Raw genomic sequence first — 22115 nt, forward strand, 5'->3', positions numbered from 1 at the left:
AGTACTTCTCTGATTGATAGTTGTGTATATATAATGTGTTTGTGTTTATGTACTCTCCTCATAGATACATTCTCTTTGAAAGATATGTCATTCTAATTCAATCATTTCTTTTCTTCTTTTTGATGTGTTGCTGTTTGTAAATAAAAATGTTAAAATTAGAAAAAATTTCTTTCATTCTTTCCGCTTGATCATGGTTATCACATCTTTATGTCCTTATTATGCTTTGATATAAAGATCTATAGTATTTTATTTTTATCTACTTCTCTATAATCGAGCAAATGGACATGATGATGGATTAGGAATTGTCATGATTTATAGTCTAATATTAATATCATAAGTTCAAATTTCTTGGATAAAACATTTTGTTCCATACTAATTATGTGAAAGAAGAAAATATCTTGAAATGTTATTGTAGTTAATTAGAAAAAGAATTAAAAAGTGTTTGGTTAGACAACTTTTTACTCCATAATAAATATTTATGTTAAAGGAGAAAAAAAAAGTTATCTTGTAATGAACATGTAGAGAACAACGAGAACCACAATGTGGTATCATGAAATAACACTCAACATGAATGTGTTTGCCATGATTTTTTTAAAAATAAATAAATAAAGAGCAGCAAGAAGAAATAACCTTCCCTTTTTACAGGCATAGATGACTGATTTTTCCCTTCTCCTTTTACGAATTCTTTGCTTCTAGGCTATGGTACACGGAATCTCTTCCTTTTTTTCTTTTTTTTTCTTTTGAGGAGTTGCTTTCTTAATTAAAAAAGTCTAGGTAATGAAATCACTCATTAATAGCAGAAAATTGATTTTTAATGCATATAAATAGAAAAATATTGTCTCTTGTATCTCACTAATTTATAAAAAAATATTTTAAATTTCATTTGTGCCTTCCGTCACTGCGCGAAGCGCGAATAACTTTATTAGTAATAAATAATTTGAGATAATTATTTTTAGAGATCATTACAAATAATTTGAGATAGGAAGTATTGAACAAGATCGAGTATTTGGTTATCACTGGCTCAGTGCAACGTATTTTGTAAGATTGGTCACCACAATCAGGACCAGTACTTAGTGGGTAAGGGACAGGAGAAGAACCACAATCGGACACTGACGAGCACAAAGTATGCTGGTGGTGCACGTTAGCAGCAACAGTAGAGCTGCCGTGGAAGAAGTTGCCATTTTTTTGTTTGTTTTGGAAGGTGAAAAGTTGGGGTTGGGTGTTGGTTTAAATCCTTAAATGTTAATTATTCTTACCTATTTTATTCTTCATTTTGGTCGGCCATTGAGGTTGCACTATAGTTTATTTTATATTTTTTTTTATGGTAAGAGTTGAAATTTGGAAGATAGCGGAGGAATAGTCAGAGAGATTTAGAAGATTCGTTATTCATTATAAGATATTTCCAACTAAGGTTTTGTAGTTAATTATATCTTAAAATTCTTGACTTTGACTTCTATTGGTGGATGCATATTTTTCATTTTGCTTCTTGTTCAGTCCTTACTCTCTCTTCGCCACTAATTATCTGTAGTGTTTCTCTTTTACAACATCTTTAAGAAAATATTAATTAAGATAAGTTATGTGAATATATTTTCTTATTAGTTTGTGCCAAAAAAAAATAATTTATCTCTATATTTGAACACAATTTATCTTTATGCAATAATTAATAGCCACACGAGATATATGTGACTCATTTACACCATAAGTTTAAAAATCTACTCTTCTTTTTAAATTCTGTGTCAAGTCAAATGAGTTCACATAAATTAAAACGGAAGCAGTATATACTAATCTTTTTTAATTGAATATATACTCTATTTATGTGTCATCTATTCATAATTGAGGTGTTTGTAATCTTCAAAACAATTATTATTAGAAATCACGACAAGTAATTTGAGACGAGGAAGTATCGCACGAGAGTACTTGGTTATCACTGGCTCATGCAACGTATTTTGTAAGATTGGTCACCACAATCAGGACCAGTACAGAGTGGATAAGGAACAGGTGAAGAACCACAATTGGCGCACCGACGAGCGCAAAGTGCACCGCTGGTTCACATTAGCAGTAGCAGAAAAATGGAAGAAGTTGCCTTTTTATTTTTTATTTTTTCTTGTTTGTTGTGGCGGGGTGGGGGGGCAGGGGGGGGATTGATTTGAATGTAAATTATTCTTTCCTATTTTCTTCTTTAGTTTTATCGGTCAATGAGGCCGTACTTTTTATTTTTATATGGTGAGAGTTGAAATTTGGAAGATTCATTTTTTTTTTAGTACAAGGATGTTTCCAACTAAGGTTTGTAGTAATGTATCTTAAAATTCTTTGACTTTGACTTCTTGTTTAGTTCTTACTTCCTTTGTCTCAAATTATCTGTCGTGTTTTTTTTACATGCTCTTTAAAAAAATATTAGTTAGAAGGATTTTTAACTATTTTACTCTTATTTATGTTTTATGATATAAACTCTCTTCATTGAATACTTACTCTATTTAGTGTCATACCTCTATAATTGAGGTGTTTGTAGTCTTCAAAAATAATTATTACTAAGGGTAAATTGAAAAAATAGTTAATTTTGTCTTGAACTTCTGAAATGACAAATAATTTGAGACAACTATTTTATATATCACTATAAATCATTTGAGATGGGAAAAACTAACATGAGTTGAAACTTTTTTGTAAAAGGTCCGGATAAGTCATGCTTCTCTACTTTTGGGAGGACAAAACACCATATTTTTTGACACAAGCAAAGACAGCCAACACTTTCCAAGGAATTATGTGTAACCATATTCGCTTGGAAGGTCCTTCATGCTAGAGTGAAAAGCTTTGATTTTTCCATACAGAAAATCCTAGTAGGAGTATTCATTTGTTGCTATTTAATGCTAATGAAAAAGATTATACATTTCTACAGCATTCTCGGATTTTATAAACATAGAGCTGGACTAATTTGATGGACTTCTTCATGTTGGATGGCCTGAGATGGATTTTACTTGCCAATATTGGGCTACTAGATTAGGAGGCAAGTTTTTGGGCATGAAATAATATAGAAAAGAAAATAAAAAAAAGGCCTGTGGTCTTCACCGTTGGTAGGCATTTGGCCATAGATTCCAAATATTTTTCATATGTTTATGCTTTATTGTCTTAAATACAACTTCAAAAATGAAAAATGGATTGAAAAACATGTTATAAACTGTTTCCAAATCTGAAATACAATTTTAAATTGGATTTAAAATTTTCATGATCAAACACTAATTTCAAATAAAGTGAAAGATTATTCCGAAAAATAAATGAATATTTTATGATCAAACGGGTCCTTACTTTACATTAATGGTGTCATATCCCCTATATAATATACCATGTTTTTTGGTTCAATCAGCGTGTATATTCAATGCACTAAAGTTACTTGAGATCCATGGATCATGACATGACAAGGAGAAAGATGAACAGATTCTAAAGCTGTGATCGATAGAATCAAACTTTAAAATTTAGGGTTCTGGTCACTGACGCCATGCAGCCTTGGTCAAACTTAAGACTGTCGATGGCATAATATGGAGGTCTAACATCAGATGAAATAAAAATTAGGTAGATCTAAATGTGGTACCATGATAAAAAAAATGAACCTTACGCGTAATTCAACTCAAAGTGTTAGATAATGGGTTGAAGGTCATTCCATGTGAGCTGATCCGACCCAGTTAGTAAGATAATAATAAACAATTTTCTACAAAGAGGTTACCACCACAGGTAAAGCTAAAATGTGAGTTTGTGGAAATGGATTTTTCTCTCTACAACTGCTTCTACTCTTTTTCTTTAAAAGAAATCAGAACACTCCTTTATTTTTTTTGTTATGAGAAAATATATTTGGTGTTCTTAGAAAGAATACATACACAAATCAAAAGGGAATATCAATGTTCTATTTCCTAGTGAAGTAGAATTGATTTGGAGCATTCTAAAACCAATTTTGAAAATCTTCCCCACCGTTAACAGGTACACACAGGGCAGGCTCAACAAGATAGGAGGCCTAAAGCAAAACTTAACAGAGGGGCCCTATGTTTTTTTTTATCGAATTCTGCAATCATTTCAATTAGGCTTAAAAAATTTCCATTACTTTTTTGCTAGATCTTTTCATTTTCCCCCTAAAAGCTATATTATTTTTTCAAGATTTTTGATCACGGCAATGATTCTTAACAATACATTTTTCCTATGCGCTCTATCTCTATTGATTTGTTCCTGCACATCTTTATCAATTGTTTTATTTTTGTGCAATCTAATTTCTAAATCAATCCACACACTCATATTATAATATGCTCATTTGTTACTTCATGACCTTTAAGCTTAGTACTATGATTTCTCCAATCATTACTACCTTCATTAGCTAATTCTTGTTACAAGTACTAGAAATTGTACTAAATAATTTACAACAAAAATAAAAAACTTTATCCAAATCTTTAGAATAAATTAACCATTTTCTTTCATGTCTTGCCCCATTTGCCAATATTTGAATATAATGTGTTCTAGAAAAATGTCTAGAGAGATTATCCTTTGGAAAATTTATGTCATTTATTCTAATTGGTCCTTTTTCTACTAATAGATCTCTCAACTTTGTACCTACAGTATTCCATTGACTCGGATCATATATATTTTTAGGGATGCAATTATCTAAATCATTTTGGAGTTCTTGATTTTATGGAATTGTGTCAGATTTCTCAGTAACTTCTTCTAGATTTTCTTCCTGGATATTATTATCATCTAACTCAACTCTATTAGTGATTTGTTCATTTGAAAAACATCCTCCCATATTTTTTGATTCCATATATTTATTATTTGTTATAAATCTATCAAGAGCTCCTTTTTGGGAATTAATTAATTCTTCATCTTTTCTCCTTTTTTTCCCTCTCTTTTTGCATAACTTGATGCATATTTTCTATTTTGACATATGTAAATTGAATAAATTCTAATAATAACTAAAACAAAAGTATATACAAGAATATTGACAATCACAAATTTTCAATGAGAAATATAATATAAAGCTAGAATAAGAAAATCTGGCTCAAGAATTTGATAAGTTGATATAATGATATCACTTTAATGTAATGATTGCTTCTTGCAATGCTTGAAATTTTGAAGAACACACCAAAAAATAAATCTTGAACATTTGTAAGTTTTTACTGTAGAATGTTAGGGGTTTAAGAGACTTGAGAATATAATAAGAATAATGAAAAGGAGAAGTAAAAAGGTAAAGAGATAATATCAATAATATGTGATTTGTTAGAATATGAAGGAGAAACTATTCCTTCCCAATTCAACTGTTTCAAATCTCAAAAAGTTACTGATGTAAATCTTCTCCTAAATTAACTCTCCTAATAGTAGAAGATAGGCGTACAAATATTTCTTTTTAAATAATTAATATTATATAGAGTAGCTTTAGGAAAAGAGGGGGCCCCTCCCCACATTAAATGGAGAAAAAATTGCTTTAAACTTCCTCCCCCAAAAAAGCATTCACGTGGGTGTAACTAACCATAGGAGTATTACCCCCTCCCCCCTTTTTTTTTAAGTAGTAGTAATATATAAGTATATAGGATCTTTTTACAAGTGGGTCCTCCAAACAATTGCTTGACTTGCCTTACACATGAGCCGGCCCTGGGTACACTATTATTGTTCACGTTACTATATATTATTATATTGGTATCAGAGTCATATTGTGTGTTCTGTTGATTGAATACATAATTAAAACTTAATTTATTATTTGGGTTTGTTAGTCTGTTCATTGCCATTGTAATTTTCTTGAAAATGGAGTTCTAAAACAGGAAGAACGTTAATAGTATTCTAAAAAAAAAGGCGTCGCATTATTGAAATAGTTTAACTGAGAGATGAAATTGAAATCTCGCATCAGTATTACTGTGGCGTTGTGCCAAAATTCTTCTCCGTTTTTGTCCTCTTATAATTGATTAGAGCAACTTTTGTAATTTTAGCATGGTAAAACGTGCTTAGCTGTACAACTAGTTCAAAACATGAAAAATTGTTATGTCATCCATTAATGTGAGACTACGAACATCAAATAACAGCCTTTTTTTTTTCCTGAGAAGTCAAAGAGGCTTCGCGTCATCTCTTTTTCGACAATTCAAACATTTTATTAGTATCAAAAGTTTCTAAGAACAAAAAATAATTGAAAGAACAAAAAATAATTGACAAAAGATGAATCTGTCATCTGATTTATAAGAACTGTGGATGAAACTCAGCAACTCCGACTATTATCCATTCTATGTCAATTATGTTTGATAAGTAGATTGCTAAAACATTAGATAACCTTCAATAAAAGAAACTTAATTTATTTTTTCCCCCATCAAGCAAACACAACAAAATATTTTTTAGGAAGAGAAAAATAGGCATAATAAATCTGGACCTCCTTGAACTTGGCACCATTTATTCGGTGCACATCTAAATTATTTTTATCCTAGTTACTTAGCATCTTTATAGTCTTTCATTTCATAAATGCTGACATGGCAAAGAGCGTGAATACACTCATTTTTAACCGTGTGAGAGTAAAAAAATTGAAAAATCAACTTCTAAGTAGGTATCACAGAGGAAGGGTTTTGGGCGAGTAAATATTTTCGGCCGACCGGGTAAAGCGCCTAAAGAGCATGGCAGATAAATATTTTGCAATTTATGCTCGTTTTGTGTTGTTTTTCCTTATGTTTAGCCAAATAAAAAAAATTGGGCCTAAACAATGGGAGTTCCAGAATTTTGGCCCGTTTCGCCATAAATACCAAAAAAAAATTCACTTTTTTTGGAATTTTTGAAGTTGGAGTTGGAGTTGGAGTTGTGTTTGGCCATAGTTTCTAAAATTGTAGCTTTTAGTGAAATGTAGTGTAAAAAAGCGAAAAAGTTGAAAATTTTTAAAAAATAAGTTTTTCTTGTTTTTAGTATTCCGGAGTACAACTCCGGAAAAAAGTAAATAATTTTTATGGCCAAACGCCCACTTATAATTTGGCCCAAAAAAATGATCCGAAGTTAAGATCAAACGGAAGGGTATTCTAGTCATTTGAGTTAACAATTCTACCGGTCGCCTATATAAGCCATTGGCTACAAATATTAGGGTATAAAAAGCCCCAATTTCCTTCCCTCTCTTCAAACAAATTCCCCAACACCTCTCTTCCTTTTCTCTCAACTTAAATCGTAACTCTCTCTCTCTCTCTTTAATTAATAATTAATCAATTAATTTTCGTACATAATTGAATCCAAAATAGTTTATTTAATTGTTGTGCTGGTTCTTATTTTTGTTGTTGCAGATCTTGTAAAAAAGAAGTGGAAAATGGCAACATTTGAGCTATACAGGAGATCAACAATTGGGATGTGTTTGACTGAAACACTTGATGAAATGGTCTCTACCGGCGTTCTTAGCCCCGATCACGCTATTCAAGTTCTCGTTCAGTTCGATAAGGTTGTTTTCTTAACTTTGTATGGATCTACCGTGTTAAGTGATATTCTATTATTTTGTTGCTATGACTCAGAGGCGGAGCTAGAATTTGAGGTTCCGAATTCAAGCCCTTTTAAGTTACTGGGTTCTAAATTACTAATTTATACATATTACATGAATTTCTTAAGGCAAATATAAGGTTTGAACAAAAGCTTGTGGGTTCAGCCACTGTGACCGGTGGTACTACAAACTTAGCACAAGTATATATATATATATATTCCCATGTGTCCTAGCCAGAGGCGAATTCAGGATTTCAAGAGTATGAGTTCACTATTGCTTTTAAGATAAGATATAAAATTTTATAGTGACATCAACTTGCCGAGCAAAACGTTAAAGGCTGCTTAGAGATTTTGTAGAAAAAAAGAAAGAGACTGCAAAGATGGGTTCGATCTTGTGACCTTAAGGGATTCGATCTCGTGACCTTAAGGGATTAAACCCAACACTTAACCAGTGCTTCACTTAGTCTTGTTTGACCATGTGTTCCTTCAGTGAATAGTGTGCCTCAGCTTGCACGCACCTCGACTAATTCCATGGGATACTGTTCACCGAGGTCAGGACAGATGGGAAAAAAACACCTATTATTTTTGTCTCTACTGGGATTTGAGTATAAGTATATATATTTTCCATAAATTGTTCAATTTTACATGGTTCAAGCCTTAATAGTTAGAGGAAGATGGAGGATTTTAAGTTGCATCCACTAATTTTGTGTGATTGGATGCAAACTTGATTAAAAATTTGTAGTGTAATTTTTTGGAGAATTGTTCAACTGTTTATATGGTTTAAGTCTAGTGCAATGTGTCAAAACTTGCTGTGAAGCACGCATCATTCCTTGCATTTAGTCTCCATAGACTATTTGTGGCTGTGGATACAAACTTAGTATAAGTATATATCTTTCTTTGAAAAATTGTTCAATATTACATGGTTCAAGCCTTACCAGTTAGAAGCAGACGGAGGAGTTAAATTGCATCCACTAATTTTGTGTGATCGGATGCAAATTTTCATAACAATTCATAGTGTATTTTTTCTTTAGAATTGTTGGACTATTTGTATGGTTAAGTTTTGTGCAATGTGCCCATACCTGCTTCCAAGCACACATCTTTCCTTGTATTTAGTCTCCAGGATTTTAAGTGATATAGATGTGTGGCTGTGGGTACAAACTTCGTGTGTGTGTGTGTATATATTACATGGTTCAAGCCTTATCAGTTAGGGGTAGTTGAAGGGTTTTTAAGCTGCATCCACTGATTTGTGTGATCAGATGCAAAACTTAAATCAAAATTTTAGTATATTTTCTTGGAAAATTGTTCAACTCTGTATATGGTTTAAGTCTAGTATGATGGGCCTAAACCTGCTTCCCAAGCGCGTATCTTTCCATGCATTTAGTCTCCCAGATTTTTGGTCGAAGAGTGCGGGACTTCATTGCATCCGCTACTATTTTCTGTAACTGAGTTCAAATTTAAAAGTAAAATCATATATTTGAAAAGTTGATCAACTGTGTATATGGTTCAAGTCTACTGCAATGGCTCTGCATCTGTTGACCAAGTACTGTCCGTCTATTTCTGTAAGCATGTACTAGCCTTGATAAGAATGTATATATGTACATATCCAGACAACCAATCTAGCTCTAAAATTTTGTATAATAGTAAAACTTCTTTTGTTGTCTTTTTGGGCTTTAGGTTATATATGCCTCTTATGTTGTTGCACTGATTGCAGTCAATGACTGACGCTCTGGAGACTCAAGTAAAATCCAAGGTGTCTATTAAGGTACTTATAATCTGCTTTTGTTTGATGTTCTGTTTGTCTCTCAGATAAGATCCATAATATGAGATCACACCGATAATATTTAATTGAACCAGTTTTACGATTCGCATAATTAAGAATAACTCGGACTCTTTTTGGCTTTCTGGGTCATTTTTCTTAACTTTTGAAAATCTGCTAAATGATCTAATTTCTTAGTAGTAGTGGTTGAATCTATTTCTGCAAGATTTATTTAAAGAATAGAAGATGAAGAAGCCGATTAATTCATTCGTCCGTCAGTTTACATCCGTCATATGAGGTCAAATCACAATATTTTCATTTGTCCAGTCTAATGAGTCACATCATTATAAGTTATGTTGATAATGTTTTGACTTTCTGGCTCCTTTTTGCAGATTTTCACATCTGCAAATGATATAATTTACAAACATTAGTTATATTTTGGCAGAAAAAAGAAATAAATTACCAGTGGTAGTGGCTAAACTGTTTCTATTGGCTTTATTTAAAAGAATAAAAGACGAAGGACCTGATGGATTCATTATGTATATTCATGCTTATGTTTTCCGAGAACTGAGGATACTTGTCATCCAACACCTTGTACCTTATAGAAAAAGCTAATATTTATGTTTTCCTTAAAAAGTATATAATTAATATTTATCTTATGGAGATGTTACCTTCTACAAAAAAAAATATTTAATCTGTTGGAATTAGCTATCTCTTTCATTTAAGATATAGCTTGAGTCTTAAAATGGCACTTCCATTAATAGATAAAGATACATAGGTGTTGTCAATAAGTATATCACTTCATTAAGATAATTCATATTTGTCCTGTTTGTGTGAGTGGGTGGTGGGGGGTGGGGGGATGGGGCCGTTGTTGTCCTATATTCCTCACTTGGTCAAGACTCGAAATAAGATATACGGATAGCACTTGGGATGTTATCTACCAATGAGCAACATTTATCTTCACTTACGTTGGTACGGGTTATTAGCTTGTTTTCTGCTAAGATATCTTTGGCATCTCAAATAGTTTCAGGTTAAATAGAAATGTTTGTCTCGTTATTTGAAAGTTTAGGATATCAGCTGGTTCCCCTCATTGGTAACACCATCAATGAGTTTGAATAGCGTTCTAGAGAAAAACCAAAGAGTAGATAAGGCAGGCCTTTTTTTCCTTTGATTACCGAGATATCCCCGAGGGGCAGCTGGTCCGCAGCTTGAAACTTGATGGATAATGTGTCCACCCTAATAAGGCTGACTTATTTTACTTCTAGTTATCCCAAAAATGTTGCTCTTTTATCACTGTCAGTAGAAAAGCATGCGTTCCTTTTCTCATAGCGATGAGAGATGATGTCTGTGGAAAGGATGATCTTTGACCTGTTACTTAGAAAATGCTATGGAAGTAATGTGACGGAGGAAAACATCTCTTAAGATGTTTAGCTTGTCAACATCTCTTAAGATGTTTAGCTTGTCTCATTCTCGATCGAGAGTATCTTAGTGAAATTGCTCTGGTCTTTCAAACCAATCCCCAAAAAAACAAAGGGAAAAAGGTGCTTTGGTCTCTCAAAATTGTCAACTAAGAAGCAACTTTTGATGGACTGCATCGTACTGAATTCATGTGTTGTGTTGATATAGAGCATATTACTTTTGAGATATAGCATTCATTCAGAGACCTTTTCCTTTTCTTTTAAACTACGAAAGATCAGGCACATACTTTTTACTCTTCCTCTTGTCTAATCGCATTTGAGAAGGGACCTCATAAGAATTGCAGTTGCAAAACTTGAAGTCTTCCGCTTGCATCTGACTGAAGGTTATCATTCTCCTTTGGGAAAAACAAAAAGATTTGAAGAGGATAGAGGATTAATCGCTATTTCGTCCGTCTTATATAATATGGCTGACATCGTAAACACTTAGGAGAAGAGTTTAGTTATCTTTATAAAAGAAGAGTTCTGTTGCCAAGTGATTGCAATCAGACCGAGGAACCTGATTGTGTTGATTTGCTTATTCTCCGCAATAGACATCTACGGCATAACGGTAGGTAGTATACCCAGCTTTTGTATCCTGAGTCCTGACCATCAGGAGTCAAGGAAATCCAACTGAATTTTGGGGGTGGGTGATGGGTGGTGCTAGGTATCTTAGACTGGTTAAACGAGGAGGGTAGTCCCTAAGTTCATGTCCTTGAAGGTAGTAGGTATGGTGGATGATTGCGCAGTAGCTGAGCTTGAATTAGAAGAAAAATTTGTTGTAAATGTTAACAGCATCTATGGACTGTTTGCCCAGAAGAGCAAAATATATAAAGAAGTTACTCCCACTAAAATACAACAAACTTTCAAAATCTGGTACTTTACTCGAAATAAAGTGGCTAACTAGCTGATCCTTCTTGGTGACAAGAAAGACTTGAAGTTGTTGTCGACAAGCAAATTTTAAATCACAAATCGTACTACAACCTTTGACTTGACAACTATCACAATAAGGCTCAGTCATTTGCACTAATAAAGCAAATGACTCTAATGTATTGGAGTTAATCTCAGTTTTCTTTTATAAAGATAACAAAACTCTTCTCCTAAGTGTTGTGTTAACCAAAAAAATGAAAATAAAAGCATGCTTTTCAGGATTTCAGAAAAGATAAAAAATTCCAGATAGGAGAAACTAAATTCCGGAACTCATATCAAATGTCAGAGATACTAAAGTTCAACATTGTACAAAAGGTCCATCAAATACATTGGCATCATAGATATAACAGCTTTAACTAATATTAGCTATCGATGTTTGCTTGTTTGTACAAAATAAGTATTAAATGGCGGCTACACCTCCCATGCATCCTCTTCTCTCAGACTTATCTTATGTTGATTTCTACATTAATGATAGAAATGCAAATCTGAAACAGAAAATTCTCTCCATCAGCCGTTAACGGTTGACCTCTAGTTCACACTTGTTAGTGCATTGGAAGGGACATATATATATCAAGAACATTCTGTTAGATGTTAAAATATGCATGACTGTTCCTGCGAGTGGGATAGGTGTTCAAGAAGGTGCTTAGATTTCATTAGTGAAATGAGATCTTATGTTCTTGCTTTCTGCAACCTTGAAATTGAGCTCTAGGGCTTCTGTTAATAGGTACTTCTTTTGTCATCTCTTTGATTTTGCTATACCAGCAATGGTCAAACTTGTTTGTGAAGAATTCTATAGTCTTGCCAGCATTTTTGTCTGTCGGGTATTTCAAACCCTTTTTATTTGTTTTCGGGCTCCTTTCTAACCATTGTTGCATTTTGGCTGTTCGTTCCATGATTTTTTGGGGCTTATTAGCATGAAAATGCTTCAGTTATATTCTTCTTTTAACTTGAGCAACTATTGTTGCAGGGACATCTTCACACCTACAGGTTCTGTGACAATGTCTGGACCTTTATCTTACAAGATGCTGTGTTCAAAAGTGAGGAATGCCAGGAGACTGTTAACCGCGTTAAGATTGTGGCTTGTGACTCAAAGCTGCTCACGCAGTGAGCACACGGCTGATGGAGAGAATTTTCTGTTTCAGATTTGCATTTCTATCATTAATGTAGAAATCAACATAAGATAAGTCTGAGAGAAGAGGATGCATGGGAGGTGTAGCCGCCATTTAATACTTATTTTGTACAAACAAGCAAACATCGATAGCTAATATTAGTTAAAGCTGTTATATCTATGATGCCAATGTATTTGATGGACCTTTTGTACAATGTTGAACTTTAGTATCTCTGACATTTGATATGAGTTCCGGAATTTAGTTTCTCCTATCTGGAATTTTTTATCTTTTCTGAAATCCTGAAAAGCATGCTTTTATTTTCATTTTTTTGGTTAACACAACACTTAGGAGAAGAGTTTTGTTATCTTTATAAAAGAAAACTGAGATTAACTCCAATACATTAGAGTCATTTGCTTTGTTAGTGCAAATGACTGAAGCTTATCATTTTCCTTTAGGAAAAAACAAAAAGATTTGAAGAGGATAGAGGATTAATCGCTATTTTGTCCGTCTTATGTGATATGGCTGACATTGTAAACACTTAGGAGAAGAGTTTTGTTATCTTTATAAAAGAAGAGTTCTGTTGCCAAGTGATTGCAATCAGACTGAGGAACCTGATTATGTTGATTTGCTTATTCTCCGCAATAGACATCTACGGCATAACGGTAGGTAGTATACCCAGCTTTTGTCTCCTGAGTCCTGACCATCAGGAGTCAAGGAAATCCAACTGAATTTTGGGGGTGGGTGATGGGTGGTGGTAGGTATCATAGAGTGGTTAAATGAGGAGAGGAGTCCCTAAGTTCATGTCCTTGAAGGTAGTAGGTATGGTGGATGATTGCATAGTAGCTGAGCTTGAATTAGAAGAAAAATTTGTTGTAAATGTTAACAGCATCTGTGGATTGTTTTCCCAGAAGAGCAAAATATATAAAGAAGTTACTCCCACTAAAATACAACAAACTTTCAAAATCTGGTACTTTACTCGAATAAAGTGGCTAACTAGCTGATCCTTCTTGGTGACAAGACTTGAAGTTGTTGTCGACAAGCAAATTTTAAATCACAAATCGTACTACAACCTTTGACTTGACAACTATCACAATAAGGCTCAAGGACATACTTCTTTGATTATTATACAAGTGTCACAATAAAAACTATGGTTGATACCTGAAGCATAAGAGACGGCCAACTTTCAGAATGATTGTACGAAGTACGTTAACATGTAGACTCCTAGGATAGCTAATGTTTGCTCTTAATCTCAACTCCTGAACACATTCCGTTCCCTTGTATATTCTATTATCTTCGTAACTTAACATGTCTCTCCACTTACCATGAGGGCTACCTTACAAGTTTTTGAGTAGAAAGGTATTGTGCAACTTGAGAATAATTGATAGAACGCACAACCGTGAAAAAGCGAGTGCCTTTCACCACAGTCAAGCCATATGCTTAGTTGGCACAGGGTAGAATTTGCAAACATTGGGATGTCAAGTATTTGGCGCAGAGATATTAGTCGTCCATTCCGTGCTAATTTTGTTTTTAGCATAGCTTAGTTGATGGTGTTCGAGCCAACTTGCTTGCCTGGACTATTCCACCTGGTACGTACAACCTGCTATTAATACAAGTACGAGGTAACTCGGCCCATAAGGCTTAGACAGATGGGAGTTAATCACTTAGCTTGCCTCATTGAGTTTTGAATCGTGGTCTTCCATGGTCGTCATTCCAGCTTCGTTAACGGTTGACCTCTAGTTCACACTTGTTAGTGCATTGGAAAGGACATATATATCAAGAACATTCTGTTTAGATGTTAAAATATGCATGACTGTTCCTGCGAGTGGGACAGGTGTTCAAGAAGGTGCTCAGATTTAGTGAAATGAAATCTTATGTTCTTGCTTTCTGCAACCTTGAAATTGAGCTCTAGGGCTTCTCTTAATAGGTACTTCTTTTGTCATCTCTTGATTTTGCTATACCAGCAATGGTCAAACTTGTTTGTGAAGAATTCTGTAGTCTTGCCAGCATTTTTGTCTGTCGGGTATTTCAAACCCTTTTTATTTGTTTTCGGGCTCCTTTCTAACCATTGTTGCATTTTGGCTGTTCGTTCTATGATTTTTTGGGGCTTATTAGCATGCAAATGCTTCAGTTATATTCTTCTTTAATTTGAGCAACTATTGTTGCAGGGACATCTTCACACCTACAGGTTCTGTGACAATGTCTGGACCTTTATCTTACAAGATGCTGTGTTCAAAAGCGAGGAATGCCAGGAGACTGTTAACCGTGTTAAGATTGTGGCATGCGACTCGAAGCTGCTCACACAGTGAGCAGACAGCTGATGGAGAGAATTTTCTGTTTCAGATTTGCATTTCTATCATTAATGTAGAAATCAACATAAGAGAAGTCTGAGTGAAGCGGATGCAGGGGAGGTGTAGCAGCCATTTAATACTTATTTTGTACAAACAAGCAAACATCGATAGCTAATATTAGTCAAAACTCTTATATCTATGATGCCAATGTATTTGATGGACCTTTTGTACAATGCTGAACTTTAGTATCTCTGACATTGATATGAGTACCACAATTTAGTTTCTCCTATCTGGAATTTTTTATCTTTTCTGAAATCCTGAAAAGCATGCTTTTATTTTCATTTTTTTGGTTAAGTAGTTTCATTGATGACATCAAGTAGATACAAAAGTTATAAAAGAAGGGCAGCGAAAAGAAAACTGAGATTAACTCTAATACATTAGAGGCTTATTCTAAGACCTGGGAGCTAACAAAGCTGAATAGCTTGCTTTATTAGTGCAAATGTTACAAAAGAAGTTCAACAAAAAGAAAACTGAGTTAACTCCAATACATGAGAGGCTATTTTTTTGTCATAGAAACTTGGATCTGTATATTGCTTTTTATCCGCATAGCGGCATAGGGACAAAGGAAGTACCATATACTTCACAGCCAAACATACAAAACATACCCAATGTAATCCCACAAGTAGAATCTGGGTTACAGCTGAACTTACTAGGATGTATTAGCAAGTGGTAAATAAATACACTCACAACCTGAAAACTCCGGCATATTCTACATGAATGGCAAAAATGCAACTGCTTTCGACTCACAAGTCTGCATGCACATCATATGCATCGTCACCAAAGCTTTTCAAATTCACTGAACCCGAGCTCTTTTGGCCAGAAAGCCTGGAAAGAATCAGCCTTGCAATATTTTCAGCAGCAACAGCGCTTGTTTCCATGGTGCTAGCTGCATTCTCAAAAGCATTCACATAGTACAAGTGCTTACCATCCAATATAAACGGTGCAAATACCTCAGGAGCATGATAATGCGGGTATGCAGCCCAATCTATCTTAATCGTCTCATTTCTCACACTGAAAATCTGATCTAATAAAGCATCATCAAGAGGTTTACGCGAAAACACCTTGTATGACATATCATTCTCCTCATGCTGCTTAAGAACAGAAATGCTCGAAAAAGGAACATCATCTGTCTCCACAGTGCCCACCAGTTGTGGAACTTCTGATACCGAACCTAAACCAAAATAAGCAGGATTTACTGCACCTCTAACGAACGTCGTATAAGTGTGCTGTAATTTCCTCTCAGGTATTGAAATCCCTGGAATAAATTGAATTTTTAGCTCATCTAAAGGTGTAGCCACCACTGTAATACCACATTCGTAACTCTTTCCCTTTGTCGTATTAAGTTGATAGTTTTGCTCTATGAAAGAAACTGATTCCACTTCTTCATTAAGATGCAATTCGACATCACAATGCTTGATTAACTCAACAGCCATTCGCCGATTCCCTCCTTCAACTGACCATAAACCTGTTGTAATCGACATAACATAGCGTCATTTTAGCTAACAATTGCAAATCTTGAACGATGATAAATCAGACCCAAATAAATCAAACCCAAAGTAAATATACTAAAAGAAACATAATATTTTAATACGATTTGGTCAACTGGAAAACGTAAAAAATCAATGTAACAAAACTACCTGGTGAACTTCCAGCTAAAGAAACAGCACCAGCAAGTCCACTGATTTTAACACTTTGCCCATAATTAATTCTGGTAATAACCGTAACAAGTTCATCAATAAGCCGCGGCGATAAATTAGCATCGATTAACTCCTCTTCCAACGTCCTTTTAGTCAAATCATAAAGCCCGGCCCATTTAAGCATTTCTTCAACAGTCTCAAACACGGGCCTCGACTCAAATCCTTCATAATACTTTAAGAAATTGTTGACAGTTCCATCAACAAAACTATTCATTCGAAACAGAGAGAATCCGTATCGAAGGAAAATCAAGACCGAATTCGTAAAGGAAACAACACGTTGATATATAGGTAGATTTGAGTGAGAACTTAGGGTTTTAAAAACGAAATCGTGACCGTTCCAAATACCGAAAGATGAGTCATCAGATTCTGATGAAGGTGGTTTGTGACTAGTGAGGTTTAAATTTTTTGTGTAATTCAATGCGTGGTAGTTTTTAGGATGGAGAATTGATGCGCCAGCTTCGAATGTATGGTTGGAGAGAGTTACGGTGGCCATACGGCCACCGATGAGGTGGTTTCGTTCGAAGATTCGGATGGTGTTGATTTGGGAGGAGTAGGTACGGAGGAAGTGTGCTACGGAGGATCCGGAGATTCCGCTGCCGATAATACAGACAGTCGGAGATGATTTGGAGTTGACCGCGGTCACAGTGGGGGAGATGAGGAGGAGGAGTATAAATGAGAGAAATAGGTGGAGATGAGTCATGATTGAGTTGTATTTGTGGGTTTTCATTGGTTGATTGTATTAGTGGAGTTTTTGCTATTGAAGGTTTTGGTAGAGTGGAGACTAGAGAAAATGATAAAACTAGTCTTGGTTCAAAACAGTCCGCTAAATATAATTGAGTAATTTTGGTCTTTTAAGTTTGTCGAAAGTGAGCACTTTTTTGTTTCCGTCAAATATTTAATAATTTCTGATTATTTAATCAGAAATGTAGAAAGAAAAAAAGTTCAACAAAAAACACCAAAAATATCATCAAAATTTTAAAAACTGCAACAATAAAGATGCACAAAAAATAATTGACTTGCATTTCAAAAAATTACATCAGACTCTTGAAATAGACCAAAAATAAAATCTGTACTTTTTTTTTAAAATTGTTTTTATTACATAGGGGTAGGGGAAGGGTAAATGGGAGAAGGGATTACAATGTGGAGATTCGAACCCTCACCAACAAGATGAAAGTTCAGATAGTCAATCAACTGAGCTACTAAGTCCCTACAAAATCTATACTTTCAAATGTGAGTTTCTGTTAAAAAAAATTTCCCATTAAATTTAACAATTAGAGTTTGATACATATTTGACGGGGACTAAAATGTTCACTTTTGACAAACTTATAAAGGATCAAAACTGATACTTAAAAAAATATTTAAAACCTACCATCAAAGATGAGGGAACAGTTTTGTCATTTTTCTCGTGGAGACTATTGGAACAGATAAGACTTCTTGACTGTTACTGAACGAGAAAGGCACATGGATCAAAGTCAATGCCAATTAAGTGATAATAAAAAAATAAAAAATAAAAAATTGCGGTTGGCTTAGAATTATTGAAATTTCTGGGTTAATAATTAAAAACTTTGGGATTGAACTTTTTTTTTTTTCTCGTAGCTTGAATGGCAGTGGTGGTGGAGATGAGTATAAGTGAGATAAATAGGTGCAAATTCTTCATGATTGCAATGTATATTTGTGGTTTTTCCTTTGCTCGATAGTATTAATGGAGTTTCTTATCTCCAGTAACGGATTCAAGATTTTTACCGAAGGGTTCAAAAATTAAAAATATATTGCTTGGAATTTGAACTTGAGACCTCAAGATAAATTTTGAATCCATCAATCACGAGCTAATTTTTAGTAATTTGTTTAGAGTATTCAAAATTCTATATATGTATATAAAAAATAATAACAAAATATTGTATATACAGTATACTATTTTATTGAGGGGTTCGGATTCCCCCTCCTAGATCCGCCCCTGCTTATCTCATCAACTGGAAGTTGATATGTCGCAGTTAAAAGTTTTGGTAGCTGGAGACTATTGGGACAAATAGATTTGTTGAGTGAGTGTTCTAATGAAGGAGAAGGCACACAGATCAAAAGTCAATGTCAATTAAGTGATAATTGAAATTTTTGGAGATTTATGCATAAAATTTAAAATTTCAAAAACTTTAAAAGAGCATCTACTTTCAAATTATTTTACAATTTTCATTTCATTCTTTCTCTTTTTTGAAATGTTAGAGAAAAAAAATACTCCCTCCGTTTCAATTTGTATGTCTGATTTTGACTTGGCATGGAGCTCAAGAAAATAAAGAAGACTTTTGAATTTTATAGTCTTAAATTAAAGATATGTAGCATGTACCAAAATGTCTTTTAATCTTATGGACTTAAAGCTGTCACGAGAAAAGTTAGAATTAAATAGTTTCCAAAAAAGGAAAAAAAATTTAAGCAGATTAAAAAAGAAAGTAAGACAAACAAATTGAAATGAAAGAAATAATAAATTTTGATGAAGTGAAAATTCTGCAAATATTCCCTGAAATGTTTGGAACAACACCATCTTTCCTTTTTTTTTTTTTTTTGACAATTTTGGAAGGGAAGGAATAAGAACTAATTTTGTCTTTTTCATGCTCAGTCTTTTATGGACGATCGTGTTTTCCCATATCAACTTTTTGCGCAGATTGACCTTCTTTTGGGGTGGTCTTTAATTTTTGTCCCTCAAATTGTTGGTTTTAATTTTTATCCTTCGCTTAAAAAGGTGGTCAAAAATATCCCGAGGCTTTGGGTTCGAAACCCCGCTCAGTTACACTTTGCCTTAAGGCAAGATAAAAAATGCTTGGGATTCCCGTGAGACTTTGTCTTGCCTTAATAACGCAAAGGCTGCCGAATCGATGGGAAAAAATTTTAGTTATGCTTTAAGGAAAAGTTTGTCTTACAAGGCAAAGTTTGTCATCTCCGGCATAAGTTATATGTAACTTTGCCCGAATAGGCATAAGTTTTTTAAAATATTACTATTTTTACTGCTGAATTTCAAACCCAAGATCATTTTAGATCACCTTTTTAAGCGAATGGCAAAAATTAAAGATCAGCGAATTGAGGGGCAAAAATTAAAGACCAGTCCGTATGAAGGACAATCCTGCAAATTGCCCTTCCCATAGTGAGCTAGACTAGAACATGCTTGTCCTCATGCTACACTTATACACTCACTACAGTTTAATGAAATCTCTGATCATGTCAAATTATCTATTTTTTTTAATGTGAATTCAAACATAGAATCTTCAAATTTTTGAAATAAACTTTATATATTTAATAACTACATAAACAATAGTATTATAAATCATAATAACTCATAATCTAAAATATTTTTGAAAGGCATATGAAAAAAATTAAGTATAAAAAGAAACTCATTTGACTCTCCAAATTAAACGATAATTGCAAAATATAAAATGGGAAAGTTGTGAGCATTACTTATCAAAAAAAAAAAAAAATGTATAGGGGAGGAGGGGGCTGTGGGAGAACTAATCAATAATTTATAATTAAGTTACAAAGCTCATGTGTTGCACGTTACATAAAATACTGTCATGACCTACAATACACAAGAGTAGTATTTTCCACATAATAATGAAGGGAAAAGCCAATCTGGTTTCACAACGACAACAACATACCCAATGTAATCATAAGAGCTGTTTCAATCCCAATGGCTTCACCAATGATCTATTTCTACAGTTTTCATTGTGACCCAAGTGTTTACTTTATTAGGACAAAGACATAAATGGTCATCCGGGTGAACCTATTCACACCGGACGGCCCAAGAAACTTAATTTCATTTTGTAGTCATTTTTCAACTAATTTCATCATCTGTATAGGAACGGTATCATTGTTATATAGAATATGTATCAATACTGTATATGTATAGAAAATGTATCATTGTTGTATAATTTGTGTATAATAAATATAATAATCAACGTATAATTTATACAGACTAATGATACACATATTATACACAATTCACACACACACAAGGAATATCGGAGAAAAAAAAAGACACCGCTGGAAAAGTTTTCCAGCCAGAGCTATACCAAATTGCCGATTTCAACATGAAGACGTCCGCTCCGTCACAAAGAATAACAGCTGGCTATAATGAAATAGTAGCTCAAAAGACTGTATTTTCCTATTGGACCAAGAATGAAACATCCCATAACATGATGGGCCAGAACACAAAAGTCCACAAACTGAAGCCTCTCCACTCATCGGCGCAACAAACATAGTAATAGCTACTCTATAGCAAACCCCACTCTTCTTCTTCATTTGCTTAAACTTGGGCCTTGAGCCTTTCTTTTTGCATGTCTTTTTCCTGCTTTATTCATGTTCTCAAAACAATTTTAAAACATAGAATTGATTCGCCTAAGGGTGGGTAATCACACAACTAGCGAAAATGAGCCGTGACAAGAATGGCTGGGTGTGCGAACAAAAGCGTTAGTAAGAAGAAAAAGAAAAGAAGCTACTTATAAGGAGTTGGATACTCTTAATGATATGAGGCCTTTTGGGGAAAACCATGCGAGCTTGGCCCAAAGCGGACAATATCATATCATGTTAAGAGTATCTTTGGACCGTTTAGCCCAACAACTGGTATCGGAGCCAGTGGTTTGGCGGGACGAGTATGAAGATGGCGGAGTGTGGCGTGGGGCCCGGCTTAGTGCCTTTACCCGTCTATGGGCCGGTTTACAACCTTTACCCATAGCTTTGAAGACGCATACACAGCCTTTGGGATTTGGTGACCGTAAATACTCTGACGATGTGGGTGGCACACAGACATGTTAAATCTCTGACCCGTGGTATGATAATGAGCCATGTGGAACTTAGTTCGAGGAGAGATTGTTGGGTGTGCGAACAAAGCATTGGTATTTGAAAAGAAAAAGGAGTTACTTATAAGGAGTTGGATACTCTTAAAGATGTGAGGCCTTTTGGGGAAAACCGTGCGGGCTTAGCCTAAAGCGGACAATTTCACATCATGTTAAGAGTATCTTTGGACCGTTTAGCCCAACAAATACGTCCTTCATTTTTTTAGAACTGAGGGAAGATAGATGGATAATTTACCTGTACAACTTACATTGACTAAACTAATAATAACTTAATCCTTTTGATAATTATCCATTTGATTACTTTTGATCTATGCTATTAAAATTTCCAGATTTTTTATTTGTCATTATATACTGCAGTTGCATGAAGATTTTTTAATGCGATGATGACACATGAGAATAGTTAATACGGTTGAATATTTATCACATAGTTAAGTATTCTTCTTTTTTCTTCTAATTTTTTATGTATCTAATTAATTTGGAGTTTCTAACATTCTATATTTGATATATAACAGTATATCAACTATAAACAAA

General features: G+C 34.1%; 2 protein-coding genes across 3 annotated transcripts; one reads left to right on the forward strand and one right to left on the reverse strand.

Moving 5' to 3' along the window:
* Positions 1-7256: 7256 nt before the first annotated feature.
* On the forward strand, positions 7257-15281 carry LOC132041068 (transcription initiation factor IIA subunit 2). 2 transcript variants are annotated; one of them, XM_059431823.1, is made up of 3 exons: positions 7257-7420; positions 9167-9217; positions 14870-15281. In XM_059431823.1, the coding sequence occupies exons 1-3, from the start codon at positions 7292-7294 to the stop codon at positions 15008-15010; spliced, it is 321 nt and encodes a 106-aa protein (XP_059287806.1). In that variant the 5' UTR covers positions 7257-7291; the 3' UTR covers positions 15011-15281. The 2 variants fall into 2 exon arrangements, with proteins under 2 accessions (XP_059287806.1, XP_059287805.1); XM_059431822.1 differs by lacking the exon at positions 14870-15281 and adding an exon at positions 12563-12975.
* A 176-nt stretch (positions 15282-15457) lies between these two features.
* LOC132041066 (farnesylcysteine lyase) lies at positions 15458-17476 on the reverse strand. Its single transcript, XM_059431821.1, has 2 exons — positions 16690-17476; positions 15458-16517 (listed from the first exon to the last, which is right to left on the reverse strand). The coding sequence occupies exons 1-2, from the start codon at positions 17474-17476 to the stop codon at positions 15796-15798; spliced, it is 1509 nt and encodes a 502-aa protein (XP_059287804.1). The 3' UTR covers positions 15458-15795.
* Positions 17477-22115: the final 4639 nt, after the last annotated feature.

The sequence above is a fragment of the Lycium ferocissimum genome, chromosome 12 (assembly GCF_029784015.1).
Source record: "Lycium ferocissimum isolate CSIRO_LF1 chromosome 12, AGI_CSIRO_Lferr_CH_V1, whole genome shotgun sequence".
Taxonomy (NCBI): domain Eukaryota; kingdom Viridiplantae; phylum Streptophyta; class Magnoliopsida; order Solanales; family Solanaceae; genus Lycium; species Lycium ferocissimum.